Source organism: Staurois parvus, unplaced genomic scaffold (genome assembly GCF_062004578.1).
Source record: "Staurois parvus isolate SC_StPar_1 unplaced genomic scaffold, SC_StPar_1.0 ptg000063l, whole genome shotgun sequence".
NCBI classification, from domain to species: Eukaryota; Metazoa; Chordata; class Amphibia; order Anura; family Ranidae; genus Staurois; species Staurois parvus.
The window spans coordinates 393,826-416,758 of record NW_028317859.1 but is presented as its reverse complement, the minus strand read 5'-3'; the positions used below and the strand labels follow the sequence as shown (position 1 = coordinate 416,758).

Genomic DNA, 22,933 nt, shown 5'->3' with positions numbered 1-22,933 from the left:
TCAAGTTGCCAAACAACAGCCAAGAAACCTTAAGGATTTAAAGAAGATCTGTAAAGAAGAGTGGACCAAAATCCCTGTAACCAACTACAAAAAAGGTCTTAAATCTGTGCTTGGCAACAAGGGTTTCTCCACCAAGTACTAAGTCATGTTTTGCTTGGAGATCAAATACTTTTTTTAATCACTGAACTGCAACTTAATTTATAATATTTGTATCGTGTTTTTTTTCTGGATTTTTGGTTGATATTTTCTCTCTATCATTTAAAGTACACCTATGATAAAAATTATACACCGTTCAGTTCTTTGTAAGTGGGCAAACTTACAAAATCTACAGGGGATCAAACCGGGTGGATAAAAAAATCGATGATTTTAAAAAAAAACATATTTTTTTAATTTAAATCGGATTTTTATCAAATTTATTTTATTAAACTATATTTGGAGTAAAAATCTACCTAAAGATAGTTTTTGCTATGTAAAGCGGAGTTCTGCTTTAAGCCTTTGTCCCCTGCTCCCCATTAAAGATTGGCACCTGTGAGGAGCGGGGGTAAAGGGGGTACCCTGAATTTGACAGATACCCGCTCCCGTAGTCTTCTGGGACACGTGACAGGTCCCAGAAGACTACGGGGCCATTCACAAAGCGCAGCGCTTCTCGCACATGCGCAGTGGGCACCTGGCTGTGAAACCACAAGCTGTCACAGCTGGGTGCCCACATTGAAGATGTCGGCACTAGGGAGATAAGATGGCCGGTGAAACCAGCAGTGGTGAGGACACAGCTGGACCAAGGGACAGGTGAGTGGCTGTATTTTAAAAGTCAGCAGCTACAGTTTTTGTAGATGCTGACTTTTTGTTTTTTTCAGGTGGAACTCCGCTTCTCTGATTCCCTGTTATCTGATTCTCATAGCCTCACAGTACTGACCTATATGTTCTATCACTTTTGCAGTGCTGACCTGTATGTTTTCTCAGCCTCACAGTACTGACCTATTTTTCTATCACTTTTGCAGTGCTGATCTGTATGTTCTCTCAGCCTGACAGTACTGACCCATGTGTTCTCTCCATCAGGCAGCACTAACCTACACCACTGTGCAAAGGTCTTGGGCAGGTGTGAAAAAAATGCTGTAAATTAAGAATGCTTTCAGGATAAGAAGTATTAATAGTTTATTTTTATTATTTAACAGAATGGAAAGTAAATGAACAGAAGAGAAATCTAAATCAAATCAATATTTGGTGTGACCACCATTTGCCTTCAAACCAGCATCAATTCTTTTAGGTACACTTGCACTTAGTTTTTTAAAGAATTCGGCAGGTAGGTTGTTTCTAACATCTTGGAGAACTAAGCACAGATCTTCTGTAGATGTAGGCTGCCTCCAATCCTTCCGTCTGTTCATGTCATCCCAGACAGACTCCATGATGATTAGATCAGAGCTCCGTGGGAACGTAACCATCACTTCCAGGACTCCTTTTTCTTCTTTACACTGAAGTTTGTTCTTGGGCCTTGTTCACAGCAGATGTGCAGGGAAACTGATGCACAGATTTCACTTGCAGAGACATCAGTTTACATCCATTTCCATGCACACTTCAATGAGTTTTATACACATTGCATTATTGTGGTGTGAACAGGGCACATAGAGAACAATTTATTTTGTTGTGCCTTTGCAGAACATGTGCAGAAAAACAGACATCTCTGCACCATGATGTGAACGAGCCCTTAATGACATTGGCTGTATGTTTGGGGTCATTGTCCTGCTGCTGAATAAATTTGGGGCCAATCACACGCCTCCCTGATGACATGGCATGATGGATAAGTATCTGCCTGTATTTCTCAGCATTGAGGACGCCGTTGATCCTGACCAAATCTCCAACTCCATTTGCAGAAATGCATCCCCAAACATGCAAGGAACCTCCACCATGCTTCACTGTTACCAGCAGACACTCATTGTTGTACTGCTCTCCAGCCCTTCAAGAACAAACTGCCTCCTGCTAAAGCCAATTTTTACCCTCCTTATGACCAGTCCACCTTTTACTATTCGACACTGTGTTACTTTGACTAGCAATTGTGCAGTCATGTAACACTGTACGCAAATGAAATTTAAATGATTTTTTTTCACACAAATACAACTTTCTTTTGGTGGTATTTGTTTTTTTTTGTTTTTTTTTTTTTTAAATGATCAAAGTATATAAACAAAAAGTGAAAAGTCTTCATAAATGTAGGCCAAAATGTATTCTGCTACATGTCTTTGGTGAAAAAAAATTCCAATGAGTGTATATTAATTGGTATGTGTGAAAGTTATAGCTTCTACAAACTATTGTACAGTGAAGGAAATAAGTATTTGATCCCCTGCTGATTTTGAATGTTTCCCCACTCACAAAGAGATGTTCAGTCTAAAAATCAATTTGCATGTTCATAAGGGAAATAAGTATTTGATCCCCTATCATTCAGCAGGATTTCTGGCTACCAGGTGTTTTTTTTACAGGTAACAAGCTGAGATTAGAAGCAGTCTCTTAAAGGGGGTGCTGCTAATTTCATTTTGTTACCTGTATAAAAGACACCTGTCCACAGGAGCAATCAAACAATCAGATTCCAAACTCTCCACCATTGCAAAGACCAAAGAACTGTCCAAGGATGTCAGGAACAAGATTGTAGACCTACACAAGGCTGGACTGGGCTAACAAAGTATTGCCAAACAGCTTGGTGAGAAGGTGACAACAGTTGGTGCAATCATTCGCAAATGGAAGAAACACAAAACAACTGTCAGTCTCCCTAGGTCTGGTACACCATGCGAGATCTCACCTTGTGGAGTGTCCGTGATCATGAGAACAGTGAGGAATCATCCCAGAACTACACGTGAGGTTCTTGTCATTGATCTCCAGGCAGTTGGGATCACAGTCACCAAGAGAACAGTTGGTAACACACTACGCTGACAAGGGCTGAAATCCTGCAGTGCCCGTAAGGTCCCTCTACTCAAGAAAGCACATGTCCAGGCCCGTCTGAAGTTTGGCACTGAAAATCTGAATGATGCAGAGGATAACTGGTTGAAAGTGTTGTGGTCAGATGAGACCCAAATCGAGCTCTTTGGCATCAACTCAACTCGCCGTGTTTGGAGGAGGAGGAATGCTGCCTATGACCCCAAGAACACCATTACAACTGTCAAACATGGTGGTGGAAACATTCTGCTTTGGGGGTGTTTTTCTGCTAAGGGGACAGGACAACTGCACTACATCAAAGGGACAATGGACGGGGCAATGTACCGTCAAATCCTGGGTGAGAACATTCTTCCCTCAGCCAGGGCTTTTGAAAATGGGTTGTGGATGGGTGTTCCAGCATGACAATGATCCAAAACACACGGCCAAGGCAACAAAGGAGTGGCTCAAGAAGAAGCACATTAAAATTCTGGAGTGGCCTAGCCAGTCTTCAGACCTTAATCCAATTGAAAATCTGTGGAGGGAGCTGAAAGTTCGAGTTGCCAAACATCAGCCACCAAATCTTAATTACTTGGAGAGGATCTGCCAAGAGGAGTTGGCCAAAATCCCTCCTGAGATGTGTGCAAACCTAGTGGCCAACTCCAGGAAACGTCTGAATTCTGTGATTGCCAATAAGGGATTTGCCACCAAGTACTAAATCATGTATTGTGAAGGGGGGTCAAATACTTATTTTCCTCATGAACATGCAAATCAGTTTAGAGTTAGGTGGCCTTCATCTGGATTACTGGATGGTGATAAGCCAAAGGTTCCCTTTAAGAGATGTTTGGATCAACCTCTTCCAGGCACTGGGATGGTCACCAAGGAAACTCTGGGGGATTAAGCGCTTTTTTTTCACACAAATAGAGCTTTCTTTTGGTGGTATTTAATCGTCACTGGGTGTTTTATTTTTTGCGTTCAAACCTGCGGTTCGCCATAAAAGTCAGGACATGGGTCAGCCGCCTCAACCAGCTATACTATATACAACACGCTTTATATATGCGCATCTGGTGAGTGTGCATTTTACCTATATCCCGCACTTTACCGGAATACTGAATCGTATACTACTGGGAATAACAGAGTTACCTTGGTCACAATCATTGAAAGCATTGATGTTTATCTGAACTGTGATTATATCCATTTGAACTTTTTACATTACCAGAGCATTCCCTTCAATGCACATATTTGAATTACTAATAGGACACCCTCTGGATTTATTTTATATATTGGTTTCATATACTGATTTATTTATGACATACGTTTTAGCGCTCCACAATTATCTTATTTATTTCTTGAAGGCATATGGTTTTCCTTTTAGTGCAATAGCTGCTTTTTTATTAAGCGCTCGCTGAGTCTTTATATATTTTTATGCAAATCAGTGCATAATTTGTTAGACATGCCTTTCTTTTGAATTTTGTGTTGCTATTCTGTTTCTCAGTGTTACAATACACCTACCATTCAATTTTTGACTGATCATTTCTTTGTAAGTGGGCAAAATCAGCAGGGGATCAAATACTTCCTTCACTGTATATACATTTGGAAACTGATCAATCCTGGTGCACCGACGGCTGATCTAATTTCTTGAGGCCCTCCTAAATTGCTAGGATAGTACAAATGCCCCCCAAATGACCCTTTTTGGAAAGTAATCTGAGGTATTTAGTAAGTGGCATGGTGAGTTTTTTGAAGTTGTGATTTTTTTTTTTTTGTCACACTTTTTTGGAAAATTAACAAATTAAATAAAATGTGTTTTTTTTTGTTTTTTTTTTTTCACATACTGTCACCAGAGCAGTACAGTGTAATCATATGACTGTGTGATGGCGATCAGGGACACTGACTGGTGACAGTATGTTAAAAATAAAGAAACTAAATTGTTTTTTTATTTTTTACATACTTTCATCCGAACAGTTCAGTGTCACCATAGTAACACTTTACTACTCTGGGTGGGGTAATCAAGGTTTTTTTTGTACACTTTTGCATAATTGTAAAAGCAATGCTTTGAATTGTCATGCATGAGTCTCATTCATAATAGCTGTGATTACTAGTGATCTGTGATTGGCTACAGTTCACATGGTACAGGGTGCTGTGATTGAGCCAGGTACCATGTGATAGCTGTGGGCCCATCACAGCTCACTGGTAAATTGAGCAGTGCTGTTATGAATGAGATTAATTCTTAACAGCTTTGTTAAAATTGTGATCATGTGATCCCCAGGCCACTCAAAGCGGCTTGGTACCAGGAGCTGCAATATGGGGGGAAGCCACAGCCCGCTCCTAAACCTTTGCAGTCTGGATGGCGTACATGTAAGTAATCCAGCCTACATGTGCCGCCCACCCGAAGTAATTGTACTGTGGGCGAACAACAAGTGGTTAAGAACTATCTTCATCATAAAGGAGTCCTGATCTCACCATCATGGAGTCTGTCTGGGATGACAAGAAGATACAAAAGGATTTGAGGCAGCCTACATCCACAGAAGATCTGTGCTTAGTTCTCCAAGATGTTTAAAACAACTTAACTGCAGAGTTCCTTCAAAAACTGTGTAAGCCCGGGTTCACATATACTGTATGCTGTTCAGTACATCACATGTGATTCACACAGGAACCGCACCGCATTCCTGTGCAAATCACATGCAAATTGTTTGCGGTGCAATTGGAGCCATACATTTTGTATGGCTCTAATGGTGCAGGACCTTTTTTTTGGTCTGCACTAGAATCGGATCGCATGGGTATTCACACCTTTGATCTGATTCTGCACGTCGCACCGTGTTTTGCGTACCGATTTCGGGGTGTTGTTAACTTAGCATACACACCCTCAGCGGTTCCCATGAACGGGGTGTGATTCTGATGCAGTGTGGAATTCGCACAGAAAAGGTCACACCAAATATTGATTTGATTTGGATTACTCTTCTGTTCATTTGCTTTCCATTTTGTAAATGAATAGAAATAAAAAATGAAATATATATTTTTGAAAGCATTCTTACTTTACAGCAATTCTTCACATCTGCCTATAACCTTTTGCACAGTACTGTACAGTATATGTTCTCTCACCCCCAAAGTACTGACTCGTATTTTCTCTCACTATTACAGTTATGACCTACAGTTGCAAGAAAAAGTATGTGAACCCCTTGGGATTACATGGAGTTTTGCATGAATTGGGCATAAAATGTGCTCTGAACGTCATCTAAGTCACAACAATAGAAGAACACAGTCTGCTGAACATAATACTACACAAACGTTAGATGTTGCCATGGTTTAATTGCACATAACATGTAAACATTCACAGTGCAGGGAGCAAAAAGTATGTGAGGCTCTAGCTTAATGACTTCTCCCAGAGCTAATTGGAGCCAGGAGTGAGCCAACCTTGACTCCAATCAGTGTGATGATATTGGATGTGTTGCTGACAGCTGTCCTGCCCTTAAAAAACACACACCTGTTTTGGGTTTACTGGTTTCAAGAAGCACTGTCTGATGTGAACCATGCCTCTCAGAAAAGAGCTCTCAGAAGACCGACGATCAAGAATTGTTGACTTGCATGAAGCTGGAAAGGGTTACAAAAGTATCTCCAAAAGCCTTGATGTTCATGTGTCCACGGTAAGACAGACTGTCTACAAATGGAGAAAGTTTAGCACTGTTGCTACTCTCCCTAGGCGTGGTCGTCCTGTAAAAATGACTGCAAGAGCACAGTGCAGAATGCTGCATGAGTAAAAAAGAATCCCAGAGTGTCAGCTAAAGACCTACAGAAATGTCTGGCACATGCTAACATTTTTGTTGACACATCTACAATAAGGAAAACATTAAACAAGAATGGAGTACATGGGAGTACACCACGGAGGAAGCCATTGCTGTCCAAAAAGAATATTGCAGCATGTTTGAAGTTTGCAAAAGAGCACCTGGATGTTCCACAGCACTACTGGCAAAATATACTGTGGACAGATGAAACCAAGATTGAGTTGTTTGGGAAGAACACACAACACTATGTGTGGAGAAAAAAAGGCACAGCACACCAACATCAAAACCTCATCCCCACTGTAAAACATGGCGGAGGAAGCATCATGGTTTGGGGCTGCTTTGCTGCCTCAGGGCCTGGACGGATTGTTGTCATTGATGGGAAAATGAATTCCAGAGTTTATCAAGACATTTTGCAGGAAAACGTACGACCATCTGTCCGCCAACTGAAGCTCCGCAGAGGATGGGTGATGCAACAGGACAATGACCCAAAGCATACAAGTAAATCAACAAAACAATGGCTGCAACAGCACAGAATACACCTTCTGGAGTGGCCCAGTCAGAGTCCTGACCTCAACCCGATTGAAATGCTGTGGCATGACCTTAAGAGAGCGATTCACACCAGACATCCCAAGAATATTGCTACATTGAAACAGTTTTGTGAAGAGGAGTGGTCCAAAATTACTCCGGATCGTTGTGCAGGTCTGATCTGTAACTACAGGAAACGTTTGGTTGAGGTTATTGCTGCCAAAGGAGGGTCAACCAGGTATTAAGTCCAAAGGTTCACATACTTTTTCCTCCCTGCACTGTGAATGTTTACATGTTATGTGCAATTAAACCATGGCAACATCTAATGTTTGTATAGTATTATGTTCAGCAGACTGTGTTCTTCTATTGTTGTGACTTAGATGACGTTCAGAGCACATTTTATGCCCAATTCATGCAAAACTCCACGTAATCCCAAGGGGTTCACATACTTTTTCTTGCAACTGTATATGTTCTAGTTCTGATCCATATATTTTTCACTCTTACAGTACGAACCCATATGTTCTCCCACACCTACACTACTGACCCATATGTTCAACCAGAATTACAGTACAGACCAGTACTTTTCTCATTCTCATAGTACTGACCCGTATGCTCTCATACATCACAGTACTTCCCCATATACAGTCATGGCCGAAATTGTTGGCACCCTTGATATTTCTCCAGGAAATCATGTATTTCTCACGAAACGTATTGCATTAACACATGTTTTGCTATACACATGTTTATTCCCTTTGTGTGTATTGGGACAAAACAAAAAAAGGGAGGAAAGAAAGCAAATTCGACATAATGTCACACAAACCTCCAAAAATGGGCTGGACAAAAGTATTGGCACCCTTTCACAACTGCGGATAAATAAGAATGTTACAAGCATGTGATGCTCCTGTAAACTCACCTGGGGCAAGTAACAGGTGTGGGCAATATAGAAATCACACCTGAAAGCAGATAAAAAGGAGAGACGTTCACTTAACCTTTGCATTGTGTGTCTGTCTGTGCCACACTAAGCATGGACAACAGAAAGAGGAGACGAGAACTGTCTGAGGACCTGAGAACCAAAATTGTGGCAAAATATCAACAATCTCAAGGTTACAAGTCCATCTCCAGAGAACTAGATTTGCCTTTGTCCACAGTGCGCAACATTATCAAGAAGTTTGCAACCCATGGCACTGTAGCTAATCTCCCTGGTCGTGGACGGATGAGGAAAATTGATGAAAGATTGCAACGCAGAATAGTCCGGATGGTGGATAAGCAGCCCCAAACATGTTCCAAAGACATTCAAGCTGTCCTGCAGGCTCAGGGAGCATCAGTGTCAGCGCGAACTATCCGTCGACATTTAAATGAAATGAAACGCTATGGCAGGAGACCCAGGAGGACCCCACTGCTGACACAGAGACATAAAAAAGCAAGACTACAGTTTGCCAAAATGTACTTGAGTAAGCCAAAAGCCTTCTGGGAAAACGTCTTGTGGACAGATGAGACCAAGATAGAGCTTTTCGGTAAAGCACATCATTCTACTGTTTACCGAAAACGGAATGAGGCCTACAAAGAACAAAACACAGTACCTACGGTAAAATATGGTGGAGGTTCAATGATGTTTTGGGGTTGTTTTGCTGCCTCTGGCACTGGGTGCCTTGACTGTGTGCAAGGCATCATGAAATCTGAGGATTACCAAAGGATTTTGGGTCGCACTGTAGGGCCCAGTGTCAGAAAGCTGGGTTTGCGTCCAAGATCCTGGGTCTTCCAGCAGGACAATGACCCCAAACATACGTCAAAAAGCACTCAGAAATGGATGGCAAAGAAGCGCTGGAGAGTTCTGAAGTGGCCAGCAATGAGCCCAGATCTAAATCCCATTGAACACCTGTGGAGAGATCTTAAAATTGCTGTTGGGAAAAGGTGTCCTTCCAATAAGAGAGACCTGGAGCTGTTTGCAAAGGAAGAGTGGTCCAAAATTCCGGGTGAGAGGTGTCAGAAGCTTATTGATGGTTATAGGAAGCGACTGATTTCAGTTATGTTTTCCAAAGGGTGTGCAACCAAATATTAAGTTAAGGGTGCCAATACTTTTGTCCAGCCCATTTTTGGGGTTTTGTGTGACATTATGTCATATTTGCTTTTCTGCCTCTGTTTTATATTTGTTCCAATACATACAAAGGGAATAAACATGTGTATAGCAAAACATGTGTTAATGCAATACCTTTTTTGTGTGAAATACTTGATTTTCAGGAAAAATATCAAGGGTGCCAACAATTTCGGCCATGACTGTACTCTCTCACTCTTACCGTACTGACCCATGTTTTTTCTGAGTCTCAGAGTACTGACCCATATGCTCTCTAACAGTTCTGACTCATATGTTTTCTCAATCTCACATTAATGACCTATATGTTATCTCATTCTCACAGTACTGTCCCACTTGTTCTCTCACTTTCACAGTACTGTCCTACATGTTCTCTCACTTTCACAGTGCTAAACCATATGTTCTCTTACTCTCACCCTAATGCTTTCTTAGTCTCACAGTACTGAATCATATGTTCTCGAACAGTACTGCTTCTTATGGTTTCTTACAGTACTGTATTTATGTTCTCTTGTTCTCAAAATACTGACCAATGTGATATCTCACTTTTACAGTACTGACCCATATGTTCTCTTAGGCCTCATGCACACTGGGCTTTTTTACAGCTGCTGTTTTTGGCTTCTGGCATTTTTTTCTACAGCCAGTAAACTCCCCAGCTTGTTATCCTATGTGTCCATGCACACACAGGCTTTAATCAGCCTTTTTTAGCAGTGGCGTTTTCTGGCTGGAAAAAACCCAGAACTAATGGTTTCAAGATTTTTTAGCTGTAAATACTCTAACTCTGAAAAAAGCTAAAATACACAACTATCCGGCATTTGAGTGTTTTTTTGAGCTTCCAGCTTTTGTGGCAGTATAGTTATGCTAAAAAATACTAAAAAAAGCTGAAAAAAAGCTAATGCTAAAACACGCAACAAAACTCTTGTTTTTAACGCAGCAGTCTACAGCTAATGTTACTGGCATTTTTACAATGTCCAGTATGCATGAGACCTTCTAGTACAGACCCATATGTTTTCTCACTTGCAGAGTCCTGATCCATATGCTCTCTCATTCTTTCAATGCTGACCCATATTGTCTCCCACTTTCACAGTACTGACCTACACACTTTTTTCTTTCATACAGTACTGACCCACATGTTCTCTCATTCTTACAGTACTGACCCATATGTTTTCCAAATCTCACTGTAGTGACTCATTGCTGTCTAACAGTACTAACCCATATGTACTCTCGTTCTCACAGTATTGACCTATATGTTATCTCACTCTTACAGTACAGGTCCATATTCTTTTTCAGTCTTGTGGTACTGACCCATATGTTTAGTTAGTCTCACAGCACTGATCTCTATGTTCTTACTCTTACAGTACTGACCCATGTTTTCTCTCATTTTCACAGCGCTGACCCATATTTTCTCTCACTCATACAGTCCTTGTATACAGTCTCTCATTCCCATAGTATTGACTGATATGCTCTTTCAGTCTTGACGCATAGGTTCTGTCACTTTCGCAGTACTGAGCTATATATTTTTTCAGTCTTACAGTATTGACCCATATGTAATCTCACTCTCTCAAAGTACTGACCCATATGCTGTTTCACTTTTACAATACTGATCCATATGTTCTCTCATTCTTACAATACTGTCCTATGTGTCCTCTCACTTTCACAGTACTGACCCATATGTTACCTTACTCTCACAGTACTGACCCTTTCTGACACTGGGCCCTAGATTGCACCCCAGAATTCTTTGGTAGTCTTCAGATTTCATAATGCCATGCACACGGTCAAGACATCCAGTGCCTGAAACAGCAAAGCGACCCCAAAACATCAGTGAACCTTCACCATGTTTGACTGTAGGGACTGTATTTTCTTTCTCTAAAGGCCTCATTTATTTTTCTGAAAACAGTAGAATGATGGGCTTTACCAAAAAGCTGTAATTTTGTTTTGTCTGTCCACAGCCCATTCTCCCAAAAGGATTTTGGCTTCCTCTGGTAAGTTTTGGCAAACTCCAGTCTGGCTTCTTTATGTTCCTGTGTCAGCAGTGGGGTCCTCCTGGGTCTCCTACCATAGCGCCTTTTCACTCAGATGACAACGTATAGTGCAAGCTGACATAGTTGTACCCTGTGCCTGAAGGTCAGCTTGAATTTGTCTGATGATTGATTGAGGTTCTTTAACCACCATTCAAACAATCCTTTGTTGCAATCTTTTCTCTTTCATCCATGCTCTCAGAAGCTGATTTGTAAGTACCCACAGTTTTTACCTGGTATACTCAGCTTAGTTGTTCCTTTTATGCAGTGCAGCATGTCAGATCAGAAACATAGTAGAAGCAATCTCTCAGCTCTTTGGCTCTGCTGAGGTGTAAAAAATTGAATTAGAAAATGGCAAGTATTTATGATACTCTGTGTATTAGTGAGCTAAATGTCAAGCTAGGGTGTACATCCACTTTAAAATAGTTGTGATGCCACAATGCATAAAAATGACACAACAGCATGTAATTAAAGGGGCTACATTAAATCAAATTTTATGAAATCATTAAATTGCTGTTTTTATACCTTCTTACAACATTCTCCCGCTGCTCACTTGACTGCAATTCCTCTGCAGATTTCAACATGGAGCTAACATTGGGCATGACTATATTTTCTTCAGTTTGACAATGAGGTTAGGTCTGGAAGTCACTGTCAATCAATAGTACAGTACAGGGTTGTGCTGCAGAACACATTATGGAAGATACAGTCATGCTGTACACTTGCACAGCATCCATGAGATGCAAACTGACCATGCAAGTACAGATCCACTTCCGTGCTTTGCATATAAGAGGACTGGCAGGATCAACCAGGTATTCTAAGCAGAGGGAAAAAAAATCAGAATTAAAGTGTTACTAAACCCACGACCCTACATTCACTGTATCTGGTCTCCCACAGTACACAGAACATGGAAGTGCAATTATTTTAGTAAATATAAACTGCTAAATACCTTTTCTCATCAGCAGTTAGAGCAGTCTTGTGACTTCAGCAGAGCAGTGGTTAAAACTTGTAGGAGGAGTTTCCTTTCTGCTCTAGGAGGATGCAAAACCCCTGACGTCTGTCTGGACAGTGCTGATTGGCCCTGTGCTGATCACATGCACTCTCCCAAGAAAAAAAAAAAACCTCTCTATCAGTACACACTAAACTGAGCACGTGCAGAACGGCTACGGTTCAGTCTGTCTTATCAACGTGGACATTTGAACAAGAGGAGGGGCAGAGAAGACAGGATCAAGTAGCCTTTTTACACAATGCAGAGGATTAACCCCTTAGGTTCCACAGTGAGTATAACAAGCATGCTTTACTGCATATACAGAGTGATTTTACTGTTGTGGGTTTAGTAACACTTTAATAACTTTTGTAAGGTAAGTAAAGTGGTTGTAAACCCTCTCATATACCCAGTGAAGTGAATAGCCTCAGCTGATACACAGAATATAAGTTTTACTTGTTTATTTGCAGTCTTCTCTTTTCTACATCCCTTTAAACGTGCTGATTTTAGGTAAAATCCTTCTGCATTTCTCAGTATCCCAGAGGAGCTGGCAGGGAGCTGCAGTTAGAGCTCTGTGAAAGCTGATTGGAAGAAAGGGACACACACACCCCTTTCACACAGCACATAGGAGCTATGTTCTGAATAGACAAGTTGTCTGCTGAGCTCCCCCCTTCCCTCACACAAATTTATCTCGTATGTTGGAAAAACGTCTCAGAAGTGACATGTCCTTATAACAGAGGAACAAAGCACCAGAGAGAAATGCCACTTAGAGCTTTGGAGAGAGATAAGTAAACTCTATAGATTTCATGGCTGAGGTTTAAAACCACTTTAAAATAACACATTGCTTAAATTAATATTTTAAGGAAATAAACACCTTAAATAGTTTCAGAGATACAGACAAAAGTCTGTAGAAAAATAATAAAGTAACCTTTGAGTAGTAGCAGTTAAATGTAACTAACACAGCTTTCCTTAACCATGGTTCTGGCTGAGGTCGTCAGGGGTGCCGCAGCATCCTGGTACAGAAAGGCATTCAGATTCAACTGAGCTTCTGCTCCTCTGTTGAATATCGGCACATTGGGAGCTCAGTCAGCACAGTTATGTGTAGAGCCGAGGAAAAGGGAGGTGTCTTCCAGGGTTCTGAACTCCCTGTCTCCCCCTCAAGTATGGTATCCGGCAGCAAGTGCAAGTACTGTACTGCTGAAAACTTTTGTGTATGTATGTGTATGTTTATATGCATGTGTGTACTTACAGTACTTTTAATCTTGAACCCTAATCCTGTATGATTGGAACAGTTTTTTTTTTTTAGGTTTTGTTCACTAGAGTGGCAAGGATTGCTGCTCCTTTGAAAAGCAACCCATGCTCAGATTCTGTTTCAGAGGCATTTGACAGGCAGTGAACCCTCTAAATGACACATCACTGTGCCGCGTGCAATGCACACAGTTGTGGGGCAGTTACAGCACAGCCCCATTCACATAGAGATATACTTCCTGTCATGCACACAGTGTGTGTACGACCTCTGAAGCTAAAAGGGGAGCAGTTGGGCATAGTAAAAACGCAGCTCAACTGTGTGGCTTTACCATCCCCCAACTTTACATGTGGAAAAAGCCCTTGGTTCATATCTTTGCAGCTGTGTGTAGGGTAATGGGCTTCACTACCCACAAACCGCAGGGAAAGAAGTCCCTGAATCATCTTTTAAAATCATGGCGCACTGAAACGCACCACATTTGCCAATGCATGGGGGTACTATTAGGAATTAATGGCACCCCTGTGTGTCTACTAAAGAGCAGCTTATTTGTTTGCATGTCGGGAATGTGCATGATTCTTCATGCATTTCCAACACACAGTAATGTGAACCAGACCTTATACTGGGGTGCCTCAAGCCTGAAAATACTTTTCAAGGGTGCCGTGATTAGAAAAAGGGTGAGAAACACTGGTCTAAGAGATTCCGAAGGATGGATTTACAGATGGTTGAGTGTTAGTAGCCCAACCAATGAATATTGCAGTAGACCTTATTACTGTAAACAAAATTGAAAGAAAATAATTTGACCTGGCTCTATTCACACCTAAGTGTTTTGTAGCTTGAAGCTCAAAGCTCCAAAATTCTCCACAAACAAAATCATATGTAATTTAATGGTGGCTGTTCACATTTGCGTTCTTTGGTACCTGTCGCTCAATACCTGACACTCGAAGACCTACATGAGCTAATTTTGGGGCAGATTTGGGCTTTTGGCCCTATAGTCTGCAATGAGAATACATTTAGATGCTCAAGTCAAGCATTTTGAGAGTTTTTCCAGGAGTATTTCAGAAATGTTTCAGTCTGTAAGCACTAGTCTCCTTCCCCTTGTGGTTTCCATTGGGAAAAACAAAAACACCTGAAGCTTGAATACACATGTAAAATGCATGTAATACACATCTAAAGCATTTGCAAATAAAAACACCTGAAAATCACTCTGCTCAGATGTGAATGCAGCCTAACCAATCAGTTTGTTTGCAACTGTCACAAATTATCAAGTGAAACAAAAAATATAGCATACTGGTCATTTGGTTGCTTTGGGATCCAGTGCAATATTTGTAACTTGTGTTCTTGTTCTTCAGGATGATGGAGCCCCCCAGCCCCCAATATACCAAGTCTCTCCTGTACTGGAAGAAGAGAGCTCGACTGGAGTATATGCGTCTTCTACAGCTAAAGAGAATGCAGGCCAATACTGCAGCTGGGGTCAGTGATCTTTTAAAATAATCTACTGATCACAAATGATTTTATAACATATGTTTATTCAGATGCATTGGGCTATGCTGCTGCCTTCAGGAGACTGGACACTGGCAAACAAAGCTGTAAGGGCAGCCAAGTATAATTCCTCCCACTCCCAGAATCCCTGAATTTTTTTGCTAGTGTAAAAGAACCTGTGTTTTCTCCCTGCATTAACAGAAGTAAACTTTTTTTCTACTTTTTCTCATTCCTCGTCTTAACTTTTTTAGACTTATTCTTAATTGCAGGTCCTGCCCTGCAACCTGCCATAATTACCATATCTATATGCCAGACCTTAAAGGATAAGTTCTCCTTTTACCATAGGTAAAAAAATGTGCATTTATTTATTATTTTTTGTTACCGGAGCCTCTAAAGCATTGCACCAGCGATCAGCAGATTGCTGGTGCCATGCAGGTCTCTCCCCTTATCTGTCGGTATATCTACTTGCTCGTACATCCCATATGGGCTAGCAGATACCCACTGACAGGAAGGCTCAGTGAACTACCACTGCGCTGTGGAGCACCATGGTAGTTCATTGAAAACTTCAAGTTGACATTATACTGTGAATGAGTGATGCTGCTGGGAGGGCGGAGCCCCGCACCACTGCATTTTTTAAAAATCGTGACTGCTAGTGGGGAGGAGAAGATCCCCCGTTAGCTGTCATAATGAGGATCGTCAGGTTGGGCTGCACTCTGAATATGAGTGTAACATGTTACGAAAGATGAACTTATCCTTTAACTGTCTGGTCTAAGTTTATTTCTCTGTCCTCCTACAACTGAAGCTCATGCATGTAGCTCTACTCTATTGTGTTGACAGACTAGTGGATACTATACGAGGGGCGCTCACTTAAAACCGAGACTTTTAAATTTATATAATAGAGCTAGAAAAAGAACAAATTTCAAGGAGTGGAAACTGCATTTATTTTTCGACATACTCCCCTGCTACATTTATACACTTATCCCAGCGTTTAACTAATGCCTGGAAAGCTTCAGCATAGAAAGATTTGTAGTACGCCTGAACCATCCTAGGATAACCTGCTTCACTTCGTTATTGTGTTCACTGTTCCCACAGAAAGATTTGTCTCTTGTGCAATTTTAGGACAGGTTATGCGTTAATTACCCAGGATCAGGTGTTCCACGCACTAATGTTCACAGGAATGACTGCTTTGGGCCGGGAACTACCACAGCTGGGATTGTCACTGAAAGACATATGGCCATCTTTGAAATGTTTACACCATTCAAATGTCTTACTGTGGCTGAGAAACTTATCACCATACTGTGCTTGAAGTTTTCTGTAGATATCCGCGTCTTCACAAAAATTTCATCACCACACACTGTTCCATGCATGCACTAGCACTGTTTTCAGTCATCTTGATTACCAGTCTCCTGACTGGCCTGCGACATGTGTGCCGCCTATCAGTAATAGGACACACTTACCACTTCCTACTGCATGTAGTATCACCACACTGACATTCCTTTTTATACCTTTAAAATTAAAAGTCCCGGTTTAAATTGAAGGCCTCTCATACTTTTAAATTTCCAGAATGACCTCTCTGCACCAAGAGATCTTTCAAAATCTCTTTCAAAGGTGAGGAAAACCAGATGTGGACATCCTGGCCTCCGGGTTCAACAACAAGCATAACAAATTTAAAGCCAAGACCAGGTATCCTCAAGCCTACTCATTGGATGCTGTGGGGATTCCCTGTACTCCATTCCAACTAGTTTATACCTTCCCTCCCTTGACTGCGTAATAGAGGAAAGGGTTACAGCAAGTCTCATTGTACCGAACTAGTGAAGAAAAATTTGGTACACAGGCATACTCAGACTTCTGGTGGACAAGCCTTGTCCTCTTCCAAACAAGACAAACTTTCTAGTCCAAGGCCCCTGTTCCATCCTACTTCCCACTGGCTTAAATGGAATGGCTGCTTTAACCCAAATCCTAAAAGATAGGGGTATCTCTGACTCTGTCATTCCCACTTTACCCAGAGCAAGGAAATCCATTCCCACAAAAATTACCATCAGACATGGAAGGCCCTCTTTGCATGGTCTTTGCATGGTCCCGAGGAAAGGCGGTTTAACCCTAGGGAATAAGCACCTGGCCCAGATTACCCTCAAGGGACAAGCTACTGCCTTTTCTATCCTTCTCCAGAAATCCCTTGCCTCACAGTTCCTTATCTGCATCTTTCTACAGTAAGTTGCTCACCTCATTCCCTCAATTTGACCTCCTGTGTCACCTTGGGCAAACACATTTGCCAGTGTCCAATCCCCTGAATTAATCTGCATATAATCAGTGGTCTATGAATACCAGTCCTGTGTTCTTTACTGTACTGTACTTCAAGGTAAGGAATTTACTGGTAAGTCAGAATTTCAATTTTTTGACTTAGTATAAAATTATTTTCTTGGAGTTCAAAGCCTGTTCACACCAGATGAATTGGAGCTACTCTGTTCGCTATTACCAGCACAGCTCCAAAGCATAGACAAAGAAATATGTTGTTTCCAATTGTGTTAATTCACACCACAGTGTTTCTGTGGTGTAGACTGAAAAAAGGTCTGTGGGATTGACGTAGTCTCCAAGTACAAATAAGCGGCCATACATTCAGTGTGGTTTGCTGGAGTAAATGGGCCCTAAGGGATACAGCCCCCTCCCTTCTATTCTTTTGATCCCGGTCTACTTTTGCGTGCTACAAAACTGAGGCATGCTGGGGAATGGATGGGGTATACTGGTAATGTCCTTTTGTTTGCCAATGTAGGCAAAGCTTTGGAAGCTACTTTATTAGCAATGTTGATTACTATTATTATCCCTTTTTTTTCCCCAGGAAAGGTAGGATTGAGTGCAGCATCACTAGGTGGACTGTGCAATTTGTTCCACTATTGCTCATATTAGCAAGAGACATGCGATTCGACTTCAATTAGTCCTTGCTGCCACCTACAGTGATCTGTCACCTCTAGCAATTTGAACCACTTCTGCTGTCAGGAGCTAGTTTGTAAGTAACCACAGTTTTTACCTGGTATACTCAGCTAAGTTGTTCACTTTCTGCAGTGCAGTATGTCGGATCAGAAACATAGTGGAAGCAATCTCTCAGCTCTTTGGCTCTTGATCCACTAACAGTTCTGTGACAGCCTGTAGTGTTCCTTCTCAAGAATTTCACACCTATAGCCTGGAACGTTGTCCCCTGCTTGAGTTGTTGCCTAATGTCCTCCTTGGCTCTGTCAAGTGTGGCCCCTTTTCGGGGGTTAACCCAGTAGGATTTCATCGCAGTAAAGCAGAATTTATGGGCCAAATCTCAGTGTTTGTTGCTTACTCTTACCGCAGAGGACATAAGTATACCTCAACATCCTTCACTGCAGGATCATACTCTGATTTGCCTGCAGCCTTGTCTGCCTCTGAGCCTTTAGTAGCAGTGGTTCGTTCTGACCAGTGAATAACCCTTGCTGGTACTGCCTCATCTGCATAATGGTCATATGGTGGGCCTAGGGTGACCTAGTTGCATACAGTATGATCATTTATTACTCCTGCTCTGCAGTTGGTTTACAAGTGACCCTTGTTGGTACTATCTCCCTTAATGCTTTTTAAAGGGTGAGCTAAGGTAACCTAGTTGACCATTAACCCCTCCTGATCTGTAGCTGAGTTGTGAGTAACCCTTGTTGGTATGGTCTCACTTATCAGTGCTGATTCTGATTGTCAGGGTCACAAGCAGACCTCTTTGTCCTCTCCTCCAGAATCCATCTCTGAGGTTTCCCCAGCATTCCTTTGCCCAGCTCTGAATACTGAGGAGAATGTATTGGTACATGGGGAGATTCAGTGTGTGGACATAACTTCTAGGCTAAAGGGTACTCTTTTGGGGCCTTGTTGCAAATTTACAGTGCTATCCCTATTGCAATTGGAGTTCATGTCTACATTGCTGTGGTAGGGGATATTGTATTTCTAATATCAGCATGAGGCCTTTTGTTGGTGCACATGTGGGGGCCCTAAATTGATCTGTGGATTCTTTGGGCAAGACACTGTTGGCATATGCCCTTTTCTATGGAGGACACCTTTTGGCACACTCCTGGGTGGCATTTCCTTCTTTGGGTCCAGAACACGGTATCCAGTGGCTATAAGTAGGAATTTTGATCTCTGCCTCCATTTCACAGGATTACGGGACATTCTGCTGCTCTAGTGCAGCTCCTCCAACAGGAAATCATATTCCTTGTCCCAGAAGAGAGGCTTCTACAACTCCAGTTCCCAAAAACGTGTCGATGCTGTGTAAAATCCACTTAAAAACAGAATACAATGATTTGCAGATCTCATAAACCCATATTTTATTCACAATAAGAAATATATCAAATGTTTAAACTGAGAAAATGTACCATTTTAAGAAAAAAAAAAAGGACATTTTTTAATTGATGGCAGCTACATTACCCATGTTTTGGTAATATGATGAGGTTGCATTGCGTTGGGTTGAGTAAATAGATACCAACCATGTCAAGCATTAAAATTGCGTGCGCACTGAAGTGGTGACATGCTTCAGTTCCCAAAATTGTCCATATGTCATGAGGGGGAGGCTTTAAATATCAGTTTTGCTTACCAAAGAAAACATAGATGTAAAGATCAATTCCCAAAAGCAATCCAAAACGGCTCAATATCATTAAAACAAGAGGGTATACATATAAAAATTACATAAAAATGGGAGTGCACAATGAAAACAAAAACACCAAATGGAAATGAGGCACATCAATCAATTAAACCCTAAGCTGGGGAATGTAAGAGTAAACAAGAACTCATGCAGTTTCTTTCAGAAGGTGTGTCGTAGTGGTCTCCATAAAGGCCTAGGATGATGGCCAGTGACTAACAGGTGTAAACAGTAGAGCAGGGCTTAACAAATTTGTTATGAATCTAGAAGCCAGTTAAAAAAGTTAGGAGCCAGATGGAGGGGGAGGGGGGGGGGGGGCAGCAGGACAAGAGAGGGGAAGCATCACGAGAGGGGGACATGGGGGGGGGGGGGCAGTGGGACGGCAGTGGGATAAGGGGCAGGCAGTGGACAGGAGGGAGAAATTTCATAGAAGGGGAGCAGCGTCACAGGAGGGGGGTAGCAGGATAGGAGGGGGAATTGTCATGGGAGGGAGGCAGCGTCACAGGAGGGGGCCAGCGGGATAGGTGGGGGGGGCACTGTCACACCTTGGGAAACACCAGTCCTCCTAGCTCTCGCCTGTCCAGCAGCGGCTCCTCCAGATGGTGTCAGTAGAAAGGATCTGGTGCCAGGAGGGGTAGCTTAGCCTGTGTCCGCCTGGTTGTTGTGGTCAGTGGGGTGGGTCTGCGCCATGCTGGAGGTGGAGCTGTTCACAGGTGGCGAGACTTGATGACTCCAGCCTGCATGTGGTGCTACTCCGGTTGGGCCTGTGTTTTCCTTGGGGAAGGGGGGACGGAGGGACTTTCGTGAGGCTGTGCGGGGAGTTCGGGGGGAATTCTTTGACCGGGAGAGATGAGCAACAGGGGGCTCTGCCTGAACCCTGGGGGTCCCAGGGCATTGAGCTGGACTCCACTCTGTGGGGCAGGAGAGAAGGGATGGCCGAGGATGTGGGGTGAAGGAGTGCAGGGCAGTGTGGACTGGCGGGGGCCCAGGTGCAGGACACGGTTTCTGGTTGCCGTGGTGACCTGGCACTTTTGATTTGTTGAGCCCTGATTTACGGTGTCCACTTCCTTGCTGCACAAGGAAAATGCAATAAAAAGTCTGGAGGACTACGAGGCTCAACAAGCCTACTATGGAAAAATATAGAATATGATAAAGCAATAAAAAAAGGAAAAGATTAAAAAAAATATAAAACAAAGACCTATAAATTCTGCATCCAAAAAAAACTATTCTGCTGTATTCAGTGTGTGCCTGGACCAGACATGCCAGCAGGCAGGGGATTACCTCATCTTTACGGTTCAGCCTCTCCTCCAGCCAGCAGAGCTCTAGTGTCAGGAAACCACTGACTCCAGAGCCCCCACGTTCCTGAGCCAGGCTATTTCCAGCAATCCCCCGGGCGAGGGTGGCAGCAGCTGCGGGGATGACGGGCCACCAGGGATCCCAAGCTGGACTGCACTTTGCTTGGCCGCTCACTCCCGGCATGTCAGCAGCTTGCGCACCGATCTATTCTGTCTCCATCCCCAGATCGTCCTCATCCCTGCTGCTAATCACATTCCCCGTAATGATGGCAGTGCCAAGCAGTGATCTTTTGTGTCCAGAGGGCCAAAACCCACCCCGCAACCCGCCCTGTAATGGCAGATGGGGCACCTGTCACTGACAAAAGCTCAAGCGCCAGGACACAATTTCTAGTCGCCATGGAGACCTGGCATCTGAGATTTGTAAGCTCTGCCGTAGGGCCATCTTCACTCAATAGCAAGGGAAATGCTTTAGGACGGTCCATAGGTGACCAATGTAGGCCAAAAGAAAAAGGGGGGGGAAAAAAGAGAGGAGTTATGGGCACAGCGCAAAATTTAGGCTTGTCCTCATGAGGCTAGGGAGAGAAGCGCAAAAAAAGAAGAGGAGGGGAAAGGAAAGGAGAGAGGAATAGAGAACAAGAGGAAATAAATAAGAGTGTAGGGTTCAGGACTGTGTTACGTACAGAGTGCAGGGTTCAGGTGTGTATTATGTACAGCAGTGGTTCTCAACCTTTCTAATGCCGCGACCCCTTAATACAGTTCCTCATGTTGTGGTGACCCCCAACCATAAAATTATTTTCATTGCTACTTCATAACTGTAATTTTGCAGTGGGAGGAGTAGTGCCATGTCATTGGTGTCAGTGGAAGGAGTAGTGCCCCATCACTGATGTCAGTGGGATGAATAGTGCCCCATTGTTGGTATCAGTGGGAGGAATAGTGCCCCGTCACTGATGTCAGTGGGATGAATAGTGCCCCATCTTTGGTGTCAGTGGGAGGAGTAGTGCCCCATCGTTGGTGTCAGTGGGAGGAGTAGTGCCCCATCGTTGGTGTCAGTGGGAGGAGTAGTGCCCCATCGTTGGTGTCAGTGGGAGGAGTAGTGCCCCATCGTTGGTGTCAGTGGGAGGAGTAGTGCCCCATCGTTGGTGTCAGTGGGAGGAGTAGTGCCCCATCGTTGGTGTCAGTGGGAGGAGTAGTGCCCCATCGTTGGTGTCAGTGGGAGGAGTAGTGCCCCATCGTTGGTGTCAGTGGGAGGAGTAGTGCCCCATCGTTGGTGTCAGTGGGAGGAGTAGTGCCCCATCGTTGGTGTCAGTGGGAGGAGTAGTGCCCCATCGTTGGTGTCAGTGGGAGGAGTAGTGCCCCATCGTTGGTGTCAGTGGGAGGAGTAGTGCCCCATCGTTGGTGTCAGTGGGAGGAGTAGTGCCCCATCGTTGGTGTCAGTGGGAGGAGTAGTGCCCCATCGTTGGTGTCAGTGGGAGGAGTAGTGCCCCATCGTTGGTGTCAGTGGGAGGAGTAGTGCCCCATCGTTGGTGTCAGTGGGAGGAGTAGTGCCCCATCGTTGGTGTCAGTGGGAGGAGTAGTGCCCCATCGTTGGTGTCAGTGGGAGGAGTAGTGCCCCATCGTTGGTGTCAGTGGGAGGAGTAGTGCCCCATCGTTGGTGTCAGTGGGAGGAGTAGTGCCCCATCGTTGGTGTCAGTGGGAGGAGTAGTGCCCCATCGTTGGTGTCAGTGGGAGGAGTAGTGCCCCATCGTTGGTGTCAGTGGGAGGAGTAGTGCCCCATCGTTGGTGTCAGTGGGGGGAGTAGTGCCCCATCACTGGTGTCAGTGGGAGGAGTAGTGCTCCATCACTGGTGTCAGTGGGAGGAATAGTGCCACATCATTGGTGTCAGTGGGAGGAATAGTGCCCCATCATTGGTGTCAGTGGGGGGAGTAGTGCCCCATCATTGGTGTCAGTGGGGGGAGTAGTGCCCCATCATTGGTGTCAGTGGAGGGAGTAGTGCCC

At 43.3% G+C, this 22,933-nt stretch overlaps 1 protein-coding gene across 6 annotated transcripts in view; it reads left to right on the top strand.

The window, feature by feature from the left end:
• EZH1 (enhancer of zeste 1 polycomb repressive complex 2 subunit) overlaps positions 1-22,933 on the top strand; it is a 193,452-nt gene that overhangs the window by 16,792 nt on the left and 153,727 nt on the right. For 3 of the 6 annotated variants that reach the window (XR_016311529.1, XM_089668768.1, XM_089668765.1), the window contains exons 2-3: positions 11,235-11,267; positions 14,881-15,001. Coding sequence is in view for 5 of the 6 variants with exons in the window: in XM_089668765.1 (XP_089524891.1) it covers positions 11,235-11,267; positions 14,881-15,001 (154 nt within the window). In the remaining variant the exon portion in view is untranslated. Of the gene's footprint in view, positions 1-11,234; positions 11,268-11,290; positions 11,516-14,880; positions 15,002-22,933 lie in introns of those variants that run through there. The other 3 variants (XM_089668770.1, XM_089668767.1, XM_089668766.1) reach the window with 2 other exon arrangements.